At 38.1% G+C, this 12262-nt stretch overlaps 1 protein-coding gene across 2 annotated transcripts in view; it reads left to right on the forward strand.

The window, feature by feature from the left end:
- Positions 1 to 618: 618 nt before the first annotated feature.
- Positions 619 to 12262, forward strand: part of KLHDC1 (kelch domain containing 1) — a 54608-nt gene continuing 42964 nt past the window's right edge. The window contains exon 1 of one of the 2 annotated variants that reach the window (XM_060619779.3): positions 619 to 826. In XM_060619779.3, coding sequence (XP_060475762.1) covers positions 731 to 826 — 96 coding nt within the window. In that variant the 5' untranslated portion in view covers positions 619 to 730. Of the gene's footprint in view, positions 827 to 1116; positions 3667 to 12262 lie in introns of those variants that run through there. The other variant, XM_078448284.2, reaches the window with a different exon arrangement.

Raw genomic sequence — 12262 nt, forward strand, 5'->3', positions numbered from 1 at the left:
GAAGGTTGGTTGCTGGAGGGGTTGTGGGAGGGGGGATGGGCTAAAAGGGTAAGCGGCATTAAGGAATCTACTCCTGAAATCATTGTTGCACTATATGCTAATTTGGATGTAAATTAAAAAATAAAATAAAATAAATAAAATAACATGAGAAAAATAATAAAAATGTAAAACCATTCTTGGCTGTGGGCTATACAAAAACAGGCGCAGATTTACTTTGGACCCCAGGCGGCAGTTTGCTAGAATACGTTTCAGAAAATCCCTAATTAAAAAAAATATATTACACCCCCCCCCCCATTCTTATGGATAACCATCTTTGCTGGAAGTTGAGTGGAAAAGGAAACCCACACGAAGCATTAATTAATATACTGATTTATGTCACAGCAGCATCAATAGACCAGAAGCCTATTTATCCAGCTAATAAGAGACAGAGTTAGGTTGTACTGCCAAAATCACGCGATCCCGAGTGGGAAGAAATCAGCAGGTGGCAGGGTTCCGAAGCCACGGCACCTCCCTCACAGCTCAGCCTAGAGCATCCCTAACGGGCGACGCCACCCCGGGCCAGGCTTCCCGGGCGGGCTGCGGGACGGCGCAGACGCACTCGTTCCGCCTTCCCACCAATCTCGGCCCTCGACGCGTTCCGTTCGTGCGTGGAAGAGCCCGGCGGGAGGAGAGGCCGCTCCGTGGGCAGGGGCCGAGGCGCGCCCAGCGGCTGGACCGGGCGACGGCGCGGATGGCGGACTCGCAGCCGTTCTGCGTGGCGGAGGAGCGCAGCGGCCACTGCGCCGTGGTGGACGGAAACTTCCTCTACGTGTGGGGGGGCTACGTGGTAAGGGGAAGAGGCGGGACGGGGCGGACTCGCGCTGGGAGCCCGCCCGGCCTCTGGGCCCGAGCGGACGCCGAGCGCCCGCCCACACCGGCCCCGAGACGGGGGTCGGTCCGCGGCCCGGGCCCGGCGCGTCCGGCGACCCCCTCGCCCGTCCGCCCGCCCCTCCGCCGTCGGCCGCTCTCCCAGCCGCGCCAGGGCTTGACGCCGCCCCGCCGTTGCTTCCACTTTGAAAGCCTTCAAACCCGCGTTCTGGGGCTCTTCCCACTGTCCGCTCCCCACCCTCCCCCCCGACCCCCCGCAGCTGTCCGGTAACCCCCGGGCTGACCGGCACTAAGTCTCTGCGCGATTAATTATCTTTAAATGCTTGCGCAGACTTAAAGGCACCACGAGGACGCCGCGCTGTATTGTTTTGTAAATATTTCCTTATTGCAAGGTTGCTATTCGGAGTATTGAAATCACTGAAGCATTTGACTATTTCTAAGCGATTTTCAGTGGCATTCCTTTATCGGTGGGTAATTACGAAGTTGTTTTTGAGTCTCAGAATAGACTCGTATTAGCAACAATTTAGTAAAAATTGCTTAAATACGCTTATTACGATGGAGGTTTGAATGTGTGTATTTGTTTTGTTTCTATAATCATAAGATTATAGAAGCAAAGATTCTAAAGCCAGAAAACAGTTCAGGAGTATACGCCAACCCCATCAGTTTACAGTTTTTCGTTTTTTGTCTTTTTAAAGCGAGCCATCTGGAAGTTCTTTTGCAAGTAGAACCCACATTTTCTGACTGTCTCGATACTATTATATGACAGATGTAACATTACTGACTCACTCACTGAAATAAAGTACATACTATCTATGTTAAATGATTCTCAGATCCAAGTTGGTTTTTGTTGTTTTGTTTGTGTGTTTATTTTTAATTTGGTGCAGTATCAGGACGGGAAAATTAGAACTGACCTTTGAGTGCCTACTATACCTGGCATGTGCTAGGAACTTTCATATTCCTAATCTTATATAATCTTTACCGTGCCTTGTAAGGTAAGTAATAACCCCGTTAAAAGTAAGGATGATGAGTCAATGGGAATGAATGATGGCCATTTGACCTCAAGGGTAGGAGATTCCAACCTAGATATATTGGATTTCCAAAGGCTATTTTTTCTGTGATAAACTAAGGTAAACTAGATGACTATGTTTTCTTCATGTCTAATCTTTACACCATTTGTTCTTTATGAAAAAGGAGCCTAGATCCATTGATGGTTTTATGTAGAAGAAATATTTTGATTGTTTTTTTAGCTCTGCCACTTGAAGATGTAGAGGTCTCAAACTTCATCTGCTATATTGATTCTTAATATTGTAAAAGTTAAGTGAAAAAATCTAATTTAACATAGTAACTGCAATATCTCGTATTTGGTGACAGTATACATTTATTTTGGGCCTATAAATGAAATGTCTGAATATTTTTATCTCATTTTAATCTTGAAAATTATGTAATTAATTAGATTCCAGGTGTTCAGGTGGCAATCAGTGAATAGAATCACTTTGTTTTCTACTACTTACTGATTCAATGATACCATGCTGTTAAGAACCACTCTGAAAAGTGCCATGCAGATTTAGAAAGAGTTTGCTACAGGCATACCTTGGATATTGCAGGTTTGGTTCCAGACCACCACAATAAAGCATGTCAAATGAATTTTTTGGTTTCCCAGTGTATATAAAAGTTATGTGTATGCTATATTGTGGTCTCTTATGTGTGCAATGGCATTATGTCTAAAAAATGTACATACCCTAATTTAAAAATACTTGATTGCGAAAAAGTGCTAATTATCATCTGAGCTTTCAGCAGGTCCTAATCTTTTTGCTGGTAGAGGGTCTTGCCTTGATGTTGATGGTTGCTGACTGATCAGGGTGGTGGTTGCTGAAGGTTGAGTGGCTGTGGCAATTTCTTAAAAAGAAGATGATGAAGTTTGCAACATCAATTGACTCTTGCTTTCATTAATGATTTTTTTATGGTATGTGATGCTGTTGGATAGCATTTTGCCCACAGTAGAACTTCTTTCACAACTGGGGTCAATACTCAGACCCTCCTGCTGCCTTACCAAGAATAGAAAATGTCATGTTCTAAATCCTTTGTTGTCATTTCCACGATCTTCACAGAGGCCTCACCAGCAGTAGATTCCACTCCAAGAAACCACTTTCTTTGCTCATGCATAAGAAACAACTCCTCCATCTGCTCAAGTTTGATCATGAGACTGCAGCAATTCAGTCCCATCTTCAGTCTCAACTTCTAATTCTAGTTCTCTTGCTATTTCCACCACATCTGCAGTTACTGCCTCCAGTGAAGTCTTGATTGAATCTTCAATTTGTAAAAAAAAAAAAAACAAAAAACCACAGTATCAAGGGGGACTTGGGTGGCTCTGTCGATTGGGCGTCCGACTTTGGCTCAGGTCATGATGTGGCGGTTTGTGAGTTCGAGCCCCACGTCGAATTCTGTGCTGATCGCTCAGAGCCTGGAAACTGCTTTGGATTCTGTGTCTCCTCCTCTCTCTGTCCCTCCCATGTTCATGCTCTGTCTCTGTCTCTCAATAATAAAATAAATGTAAAACAACAACACAGTATCTGTGAAGCGCAGTAAAGCAAAGTGCAATAAAACAAGGTATGCCTGTACTTTTTAAATTCCAGGAATTATCAGCAGCTAACGAATGTCTAAGGCATGAGTGGAAGGAAAGAGAGTGGGAGGCAAAAAAGAAGACCTAGCATATCTTGAGGAAAAGTAGAATCCTTCCAACAAGTGTTTTATTGAGACCCTTCTGAAAAGAAGATAGCTGAGAGCCCTTGGAATCTGGAGGTAATCCAGTAGTCAGTAGTTAAGAATAATCCAATAATTTCAGATTGTATGTTCTAATCACAGTTTTCTTCCTTATTTTTTTTTCTTTTCTTTAAGTTTATTTTGAGAGAAAGAGAGTGAGCACAAGTGGGAAAGGGGCAGAGAGAGAGGGAGAGAGAAAATCCTAAGCAGGCTCCACACTGACAGCACAGAGTCCCATGTGGGGCTCAAACTTAGGAACCACAAGATCATGACCTGAGCCGAAGTCAGATGCTTAGCCGACTGAGCCACACAGGTGCCCCAGTTTTCTTCCTTATCACCAAAAAACAATATGTTAAAATTCATGAACATACATCCTAAAACCTGAATAGTCCACAGATAACCGTCTAGATTAACTCATTATTATCCAACATATTCTAAGGACATTGCATCTGAAAACAATTCTACCTCTCTCTAGAGGTGAGAGTGGCAGTGCTGAAAAAAGTGGCAAATTTTAATTGGTGCCAGAATATTCTTTTTTTTAATGTTTATTTTAGAGAGAGAGAGAGAACGAGCATGAGTGGGGGAGGGGCAGAAAGAGAGGGGACAGAGGATCCAAAGTGGGCTCTGTGTTGACAGCAGAGGCTGTTATGGAACTCGAACCCACAAACCAAACTGTGAGGTCATGACCTGAGCTGAAGACAGACGCTCAACCAACTGAGCCACCTAGGTGCCCCAATGCCAGAATATCCTTTTGCCTCTTCTTCCATATTCTTTCTGTATTACTGAACTTCATGTAATCTTTAGTGCTGCTACTGGGAACATTGAAAAGTTATGAGCAGTTTCCCCAAATTTTGGAGGAAAAGCGCGGTGTTTTAGCATGTTTGTAGCTGGTATGCTTTCTTCTTAGGGCTTAATCATATGAACAGTTTTATTTTCATAACACAGTTGATGTTAATACATTTTTCCCTAAACTCTTCCTTATAGAAAATATCTGCACAAGTATGCTTAACTACATATTTCTGTTTTGGACATAGACGTAAAGGGAAGAAGACTCAATTTAGAATATGTTTTCAAAGAAGCAAGGTGGGAGGTTTACAGTGCCAGATATTAAAACATACCACAATATTACAATACTTAAGTCAGTGCTCCTGCTGCAACATGAGATAGCATGATGGAATGGAAATGAAGTTACATAAACAGCCAAGCAAACCAAACATTCAAAAGGTAGCATTTTAATTCTGGAAAAGCAATTACTCATTCAATAAATGGTCTAGGGATAGCCAGAGGAAAGTGATAGTAGAGCCTTAGGATTGAAGAGTTAAATGTAGAAAAATTAAGCTATATCATGCCAGAAGAAAAACAGTGACTCTTTTAAAATTTTGAGTTGGAAAAATAAAAATGAATTGGGTAAAACTATGAAGGAAAAGATAGGTAGATAAAACCTTTTTAAAAATTTAAAACTATGTTTTTTAAATACCATAAAGTGAGAAGGCAGATGAAAGACTGGGGGAAACATTTGCAACATCTAGGCAAAAATAAAGATTAATATCTGTAAAAGTAAAAGTATCTCCATAGAAAAATGAGCAATAAATATGTACAAGAAATTTACAAAAGAAGAAATACAATATGAGTCATAAGAAAAACCCAACTGAAAAAAACAATGAGATTTTTCTTCTCCTATTTGCAAATATTAAAAAGAATTTTTGAAAAGAGCATGGGGAAATGAATTAGTCTGGTAATGGGAATACAAATCTGTGTAACCTTTTTAAGGAGAAATGTAGTGATGTGAATCAAAAGCCTTAAGTGCATATTCTCTTTAACCTAATAGTTTTGTTTTACATATTCATATATGGTCACATAGGCCATCCATGTCACATGGAAGACATTTGTTCTTTTTAGATGCCCCAAATTTGAACCTCCTTCTTTTATTGTACTATCACCCACCAAATGAGTCTGTTTGGGGTATTTATTGTAGTTGTCTACCTTCTACCTAGCCCATAGAATGTAAATTCTATAAAGATTGAGATTTTGTTCCCTGTTGTATCCCCAGTATCTAGGAGGACACAGCTTATGGTAAGTGACCAATAAAAAGAACCTGAGTGTCGTGTACTGTACTCTTCCAGCCTCCCTTGCAGCTAGATTGTGGGCAGGTGGCTTGGACCCAGTTAGATGAATCTGTGCTAGATTTGGACTCACAGTAATACTAAGTAATACGTAGTAAGATGCAAAAATGAGGACCTGAAGAGGATTCTTACCCAGCAATAGAATCTGTAGGAAGAGCAAGGTCCCTGGCATAAAAGGTGGTGCTACAAGTTGTGGTGTCATTCTCCAGTGACAGCGGCAATTAGCTCACGAGACCTGTCCTATGACATGCTTTCAGAGCTTGTCCTAACTCGTGTGGATCAGAGGCTGGTTCTCCAGCTTCTTTGATGACTTTGTGAGTAACTATTCATTTCTGAAAATTTTATTTTCTTAATTTTAAAGTTTGAAATGTATATACAGAAAGAATGTGTAAAATAAGTATCATTTAAAGGTAAACATCTTTAATTGCCAGCTTAAGAAATCAACTGGAACCAGTACCTTAGCAGCTTTCTGCTTGTCTTTCACTGATTACAGTGCTCCTTCCACCCCACAGGGTACCAGGATCTTGATTTCTTGTTAATCACTCTTTTCATTATGATCTTACCACACATGCATCTGTCTCTAAACAATATATTATTTGGTTTTGGAGTCATAGCGTACGTTTTCTTTTGTGACTTAATTCTTTTAGTAATGCATGTTTTTTAGATTCACACATTGCTTTTATTCAGCTAGTGTGCCCTTGCATGGCTATACCTGTTTTTAGCTCATGTCCATTCTGATTTGTCAGTTTCTGTGCTATCTGGTTATTAAATATTTTGAAAATCATCCCTGGATTCATTCATTTGATATATGTCCTCTCTAATATTCTGTTGTGTGAATTTACTGCAATTTATTTATTCTGATGTTGAATGTTTGAATGGTTTTCTTTTCTTTCTTTTTTTTGTGGTATTGTTAAGCAATGCTACATGGAATATTCTTATAACACATCTCCTATTATACCTGCACAAGGGCATGCACTCTCTCTAGGGCATATACCAAGAGGTGGACTGCTGGGTCACTTGGTATACACATCTCCAAATTTACTTGGAAATGTCACTGCTCCCAAAATATTTGTATCAATTTACACTCCCACCAGCTTCCTCCTTGCTGCACATCCTTAATAACATTCAGTACTATCTGGCCTTATTTTCCCAATCCAGTGAATGTGACGTGATATTTCATTGTGGTTTTGTTTGCTTTTCCGTGATTACTAATGACGTTAAATGCCTTTTCATTTGAACAATTTTGAACTATTTGTGTTTCTTCTTCGGTAAAAATGCTGGTTCATGTCTTTTGCTCATTTGTCTGTTGGATTATTTGTTTTTTTCTAACTGATTTATAGGAATTCTTTAAGTATATGGCTGTATGAATTGAATATATCTTCTCAGTTTATAGCTTGTCTTTGTGCTTTCTTGATGATTGTCTTTTGTTCAACAGCATTTCTTCATTTTAATGTAATTTCAGTCTTTTCCTTAAAGCTTTATGCTTTCTGCATCTTTAATCTTTCTCAATATGGAGATCATAAAATGTCCTATGTTATCTTCCAAACAACGTTCAGTTTTGCCTTCCATGTTTAAATCTTTTGTTATCTGAATTTTTTGTTTGTTTAAATGGTTTAGAATAGGGATCCAATTTCATTATTTTTTCAATATGGATAACCAATTGTCTTTGTGTCATATATTAAATAGTCCCTTTCCCTGTGAACACGCAAACTCAGTCTGTCAACATGAAGGTTTCATGTGTGTATGATATGTTTCCAGGTCCTTTATTAGGTTCAGTTGGTCTGTTTATTTTGACAACCACACCGTGTAAATTGCAACTGCTTTAGTAGAAGTTTGAAAATGTTAACATATAAATTTAAATCCCCACTCTATCTTGTTCTTCAAGAATATTTTGTGTTTTTTTAGAGCCTTTTGTGCTTTTGTATAAATTTTCTTTACTATTTTTATTTTGTAGTAAAATATGTAAAACTTATAATTTGCCGTTTTTGCCATAGTTTAGTGCATGATTCAGTGTCATTAATTACATCACAATGTTCTACAATGTTACCACTATCTGGTTCCCAAACTCTGTTTCTCCAAATGGAAACTGTATACCCATTATGCAATAACTCTCTCTTAGTTCTTTCCTCAGTCACTGGTAACTTCTAATCTTTTTATGCATTTGCCTTTTTACAGATATTCTAAGTAATTGGAATCATACAATGTTTGTCTTTTTGAGTCTGGTTTATTTTACTTACCACAATGTTTTCAAGGTTCATCTATGTCATAGTGTCAATCAGAACCTCATTCCTTTTTATGGCTGAACAAGATGACATTGTGTGTAAATACCATATTTTGCTTATCCATCATCTGTGATGGGGTACTGGGGTTGTTACCATCTTTTGTGTATTGTGAATAATACTGCTGTGAAATTGGCACAAATATCTGAGCCCCTATTTCCAATTCTTTTGAGTATGTAGGAGTTGCAATGTTGGGTCATATGGTTATTCTACATTTAGCTTTTAGATGAACTGTGTAATTGTTTTTCTACAGTGCTTCCTCGTTTGTATAAACTTTAGAGTCAGATTGTCAAATAAAGTTTCTGTTGGGATTTTTTGTCACTGTATTCAAATCTTCAGATCTTTCGAGGGTGATAGACATGTTATGAAATTGAGTATTCTCCTCCAATTATATAGTATATCTATTTAGGAGGGTTTTTAAAAACATCTTTTGATAAAATTTTACAGTGTCTTCATAGGAATCTTGTACATCTTTTGTTGTATTCTTAGTTTCTTTATATTTTTTAATTTCTATTGCTAATTTTTTACAAACTAAATGTCCTGATTGTTGCTGGTGTTCTGAAATACAGTTTTTGAATACTTTTGTTTCTTCTCTCCTACTTTTTATTTGTTTTCTTTTCTTTACTGCACTGGTTGATCCAAAGTACAATGTTAAATAGAAGCCTTTTTTTTGGTCTTGTTCCTGATCTTAGAAGGATAGTTTTCAACTATTAACCATTAAGTTTGATATTTGCTTTGGTTTTTGTTTATTTGTTTGTAGATAACTTTTTTCAACTTGAGGAGGTTTTCTTCTATCTGATTTTCAGTGAATGGCTGTTGAACTTTGGAGAGTGATTTTTCTGCATCAGACTGAGACAATCATATTTTTTCTCCTTTAATCTCTTAATGGGATAATTTATACTATTATATAAATATTAACCAATGATGCATTTTCTAGGTTAAATGCAAGTTAGTAAAATAGGTTATCTGTTTTATACATTACTGGATCCTGTTTGCTAATTCTTGGGAGGGGCATTTTTACATCTGTGTTTATAAATGGATTCAGTATTGTTCTTTCTTTTATATTCTGAAGTGGTTTTTGTAAGATTGAATTAATTGTTCTTTGAATGTTTGGAAGACCACATCTGTAAAGCCATCTGGACCTTTGTAGAGGAGGTTTTAAATCTCTGATTCAATCTTTTTAAAGCTGTGGATTGTTAAGATTTTGCATTTTTTCTTTTTTTTTTTTTTAATTTTTTTTTTTTAACGTTTTTTATTTATTTTTGAGACAGAGAGAGACAGAGCATGAACGGGGGAGGGGCAGAGAGAGAGGGAGACACAGAATCGGAAGCAGGCTCCAGGCTCTGAGCCATCAGCCCAGAGCCTGACGCGGGGCTCGAACTCACGGACCGCGAGATCGTGACCTGGCTGAAGTCGGACGCTTAACCGACTGCGCCACCCAGGCGCCCCTAGATTTTGCATTTTTTCTGATGTCAAGTTTGGTAAGGTTCCCTCACCCCACCTCCCACCTCTATCCATTTCCTTTAGGTTTAAAAATTTCATGGCATAAACTAAAGTTGTTCATAATACCCTCTATTTAATCTCTGTAGTAGCTATAGGTATGTCCCTTTTTTCATCCTAAATTTATTTAGTATGTCCTTCCTTTCTTTCCTTTTTTGAATAATTTTGCCAGAGGTTTACCAGCCTTCTGAAACACCAGCTTTTGGTTTACTTAATCTTCTCTGTTGTATTTTTTTATTTCATTAATGTTTGCTTTTTATTGCCTCCTACTTTTTTAAATGTTTATTTATTCTGAGAGAGAGAGGCAGACAGAGAGAGAGACAGAATCCAAGCAGGCTCCACGCTGTCAACGCAGAGCTGATGCGAGGCTCTATCCCACAAACATGTGAGATCATGACCTGAGCTGAAATCAAGAGTTGGTTGCTCAGCTGATGGAACCCCCCAGGCGCCCCTTTCCTCCTACTTTCTATGGGTTTATTATGCTGTAATTTCTTGAACTTCTGAAGTTGGATGCTTAATTCATTTTTTTTGAGACTTTTAAATTCTTTAAGTGTGTTAGGCTATATATTTTCTTGTAAGTACCTCTTTAGCTCTCCTCCTCCTTTTGGTAAGCAGTGTTTTGTTATTTTACAGTCTTAATATTTTATACTTTTCACTATCATTTCTTATTTGACCCATAAGTTGTTTGGGAAAATATTTTAAATTTCTGTGCTATTTTTGTAATTAGGTTTCTGTTATTAATTTCTAACTTAATTGTGTCATACAGTGTAATCTATGTCTATCTGTTGCCAGTCCTTTCAGATATGTTGAGACTTGCTTTAAAGACTAGCATATGACCAGTTTTCATAAATATGCCATTAGGTCTTAAAAATATATATATATTCTAATTATCAGGTAAAGTGCTTTATTTATGTCTATTTTATCAGTCTTCTGGTTGTGTTGTTCAAAGCTCCTTTATCTTTTTTGATTATTTTATTTCCTGTTCCATCAGTTACTGTAACAGGTCTTTAAAACTCATACTCTGACTATAGATTTGTTAATTTCTCCCTGTGATCCTGTCAGTTTTTACTTTAATGTATTTTAGGCTGCCTCTTTATATGTATATGAACTTAGAATTATTATATCTTTCTGGATAATTGAACATTTTATTATTTTGTAGTGATCCTCTTTATCTGTAGTAATATTACTTTCCTTAAAATGTATTTTCTCAGTACATCTATACCAATTTTCTTTTGGTTAGTATTTGCATGGCATACCTTTTTCTACCTTCTCATGGAAACTTTGTATATATCTTTATATTTTAGATGTGTGTCTTACAACCTGAAAATAGCTGGATCTTGTTTTTGTCTAGTCTAACATTTTGTATATTTTATCTGAAGAGTTTAGCCTATTTTCACTTACTGTGATTCTGATATACTATTTTCATCAAATGTGTTTATGTGTTTTATTTTCCCCTCCTCTCTCTTTTCCTCCTGCTTCTTAACTTTTTCATTTTGAGGATTGTTTAAGGAGTTTTTCGTTCTTTCCTTTTTTTTTTTTTTTTGGTCTTTTCTTGTGTAGAAATTATATGATTTATTTCTAACCATGTAGGAACTACTCTCTTTCAACATTGACTACTTCACAAAGTTCAAAGTTAATAGTTTTCCTTCTTCCCCAAGAGTTCAGTTACTTGAGAAAGTTTTAAGTCCAGTCACCCTTTTCCCTAGGTAGTCCTTTCCTGTTTCCCTCTCCTTAAGCATCAAAAAAAGTTTAGCCCATTTTTGTGGGTTTAAATTTACCCATACATTTACAAGTATCTCATCATACTATTTCTTATCACATTTCAGATCTTTAATTGCATATCATTTTTCTTTTGCTTGAAATAGCTGTTAGAATTTCTTTTCCTGGGGTGCTTAGGTGGCACAGTCAGTTGAGTATCTGACTCTTGGTTTCAGCTCAGGTCATGATCTCATGGTCTGTGAGTTCGAGCCCCTTATTGGGCTCTGCACTGATGGTGTGGAGCCTGCTTGGGATTCTCTCTCCTTCTCTCTGAGCCTTCTTGTGTTCTCTCTCTCTCTCTCTCTCTCTCTCTTGCAAAATAAACAAACTTAAGAAAAATTTTTTTAATTTCTTTTATTTTTTTTAAGTAGGCTCCACACCTACTGTGGGGCTTGAACTCACTACTCTGGGATTAAGAGTCTGGTGCTCTGGGGGCGCCTGGGTGGCTCAGTCGGTTAAGCGAAGATTGGGCTCAGGTCATGATTTCGCGGTCCGTGAGTCCGAGCCCTGCGTCGGGCTCTGTGCTGACAGCTCAGAGCCTGGAGCCTGTTTCAGATTCTGTGTCTCCCTCTCTCTTACCCTCCCCCGTTCATGCTCTGTCTCTCTCTGTCTCAAAAATAAATAAACGTTAAACAAAATTTTTTTTTTTTAAAGAGTCTGGTGCTCTGGGCGCCTGAGTGGCTCTGTCAGTTAAGCGTCTGACTTTGGCTTAGGTCATGATCTCATGGTTTATTAGTTCGAGCCCTGTATCTGGCTCTACAGAGCCTGCTTGGGATTCTTTCTGTCTTCCAATCTCTCTGCCCCTCCCCTATTCTCTCTCTCTCTCTCTCTCTCTCTCTCTCTCTCTCTCTCTCTTTCTCTCAAAATAAATAAATAAACTAAAAAAAAAGTTGGATGCTCTACTGACTGAGCCAACCAGACGCCCCTAGAATTTTTTTAAATGAGGGTCAGTTATTGGCCAGCTGTCTCAACTTA

Source organism: Panthera onca, chromosome B3 (assembly GCF_046562875.1).
Source record: "Panthera onca isolate mPanOnc1 chromosome B3, mPanOnc1 haplotype 2, whole genome shotgun sequence".
In the NCBI taxonomy this organism is placed as follows: Eukaryota; Metazoa; Chordata; class Mammalia; order Carnivora; family Felidae; genus Panthera; species Panthera onca.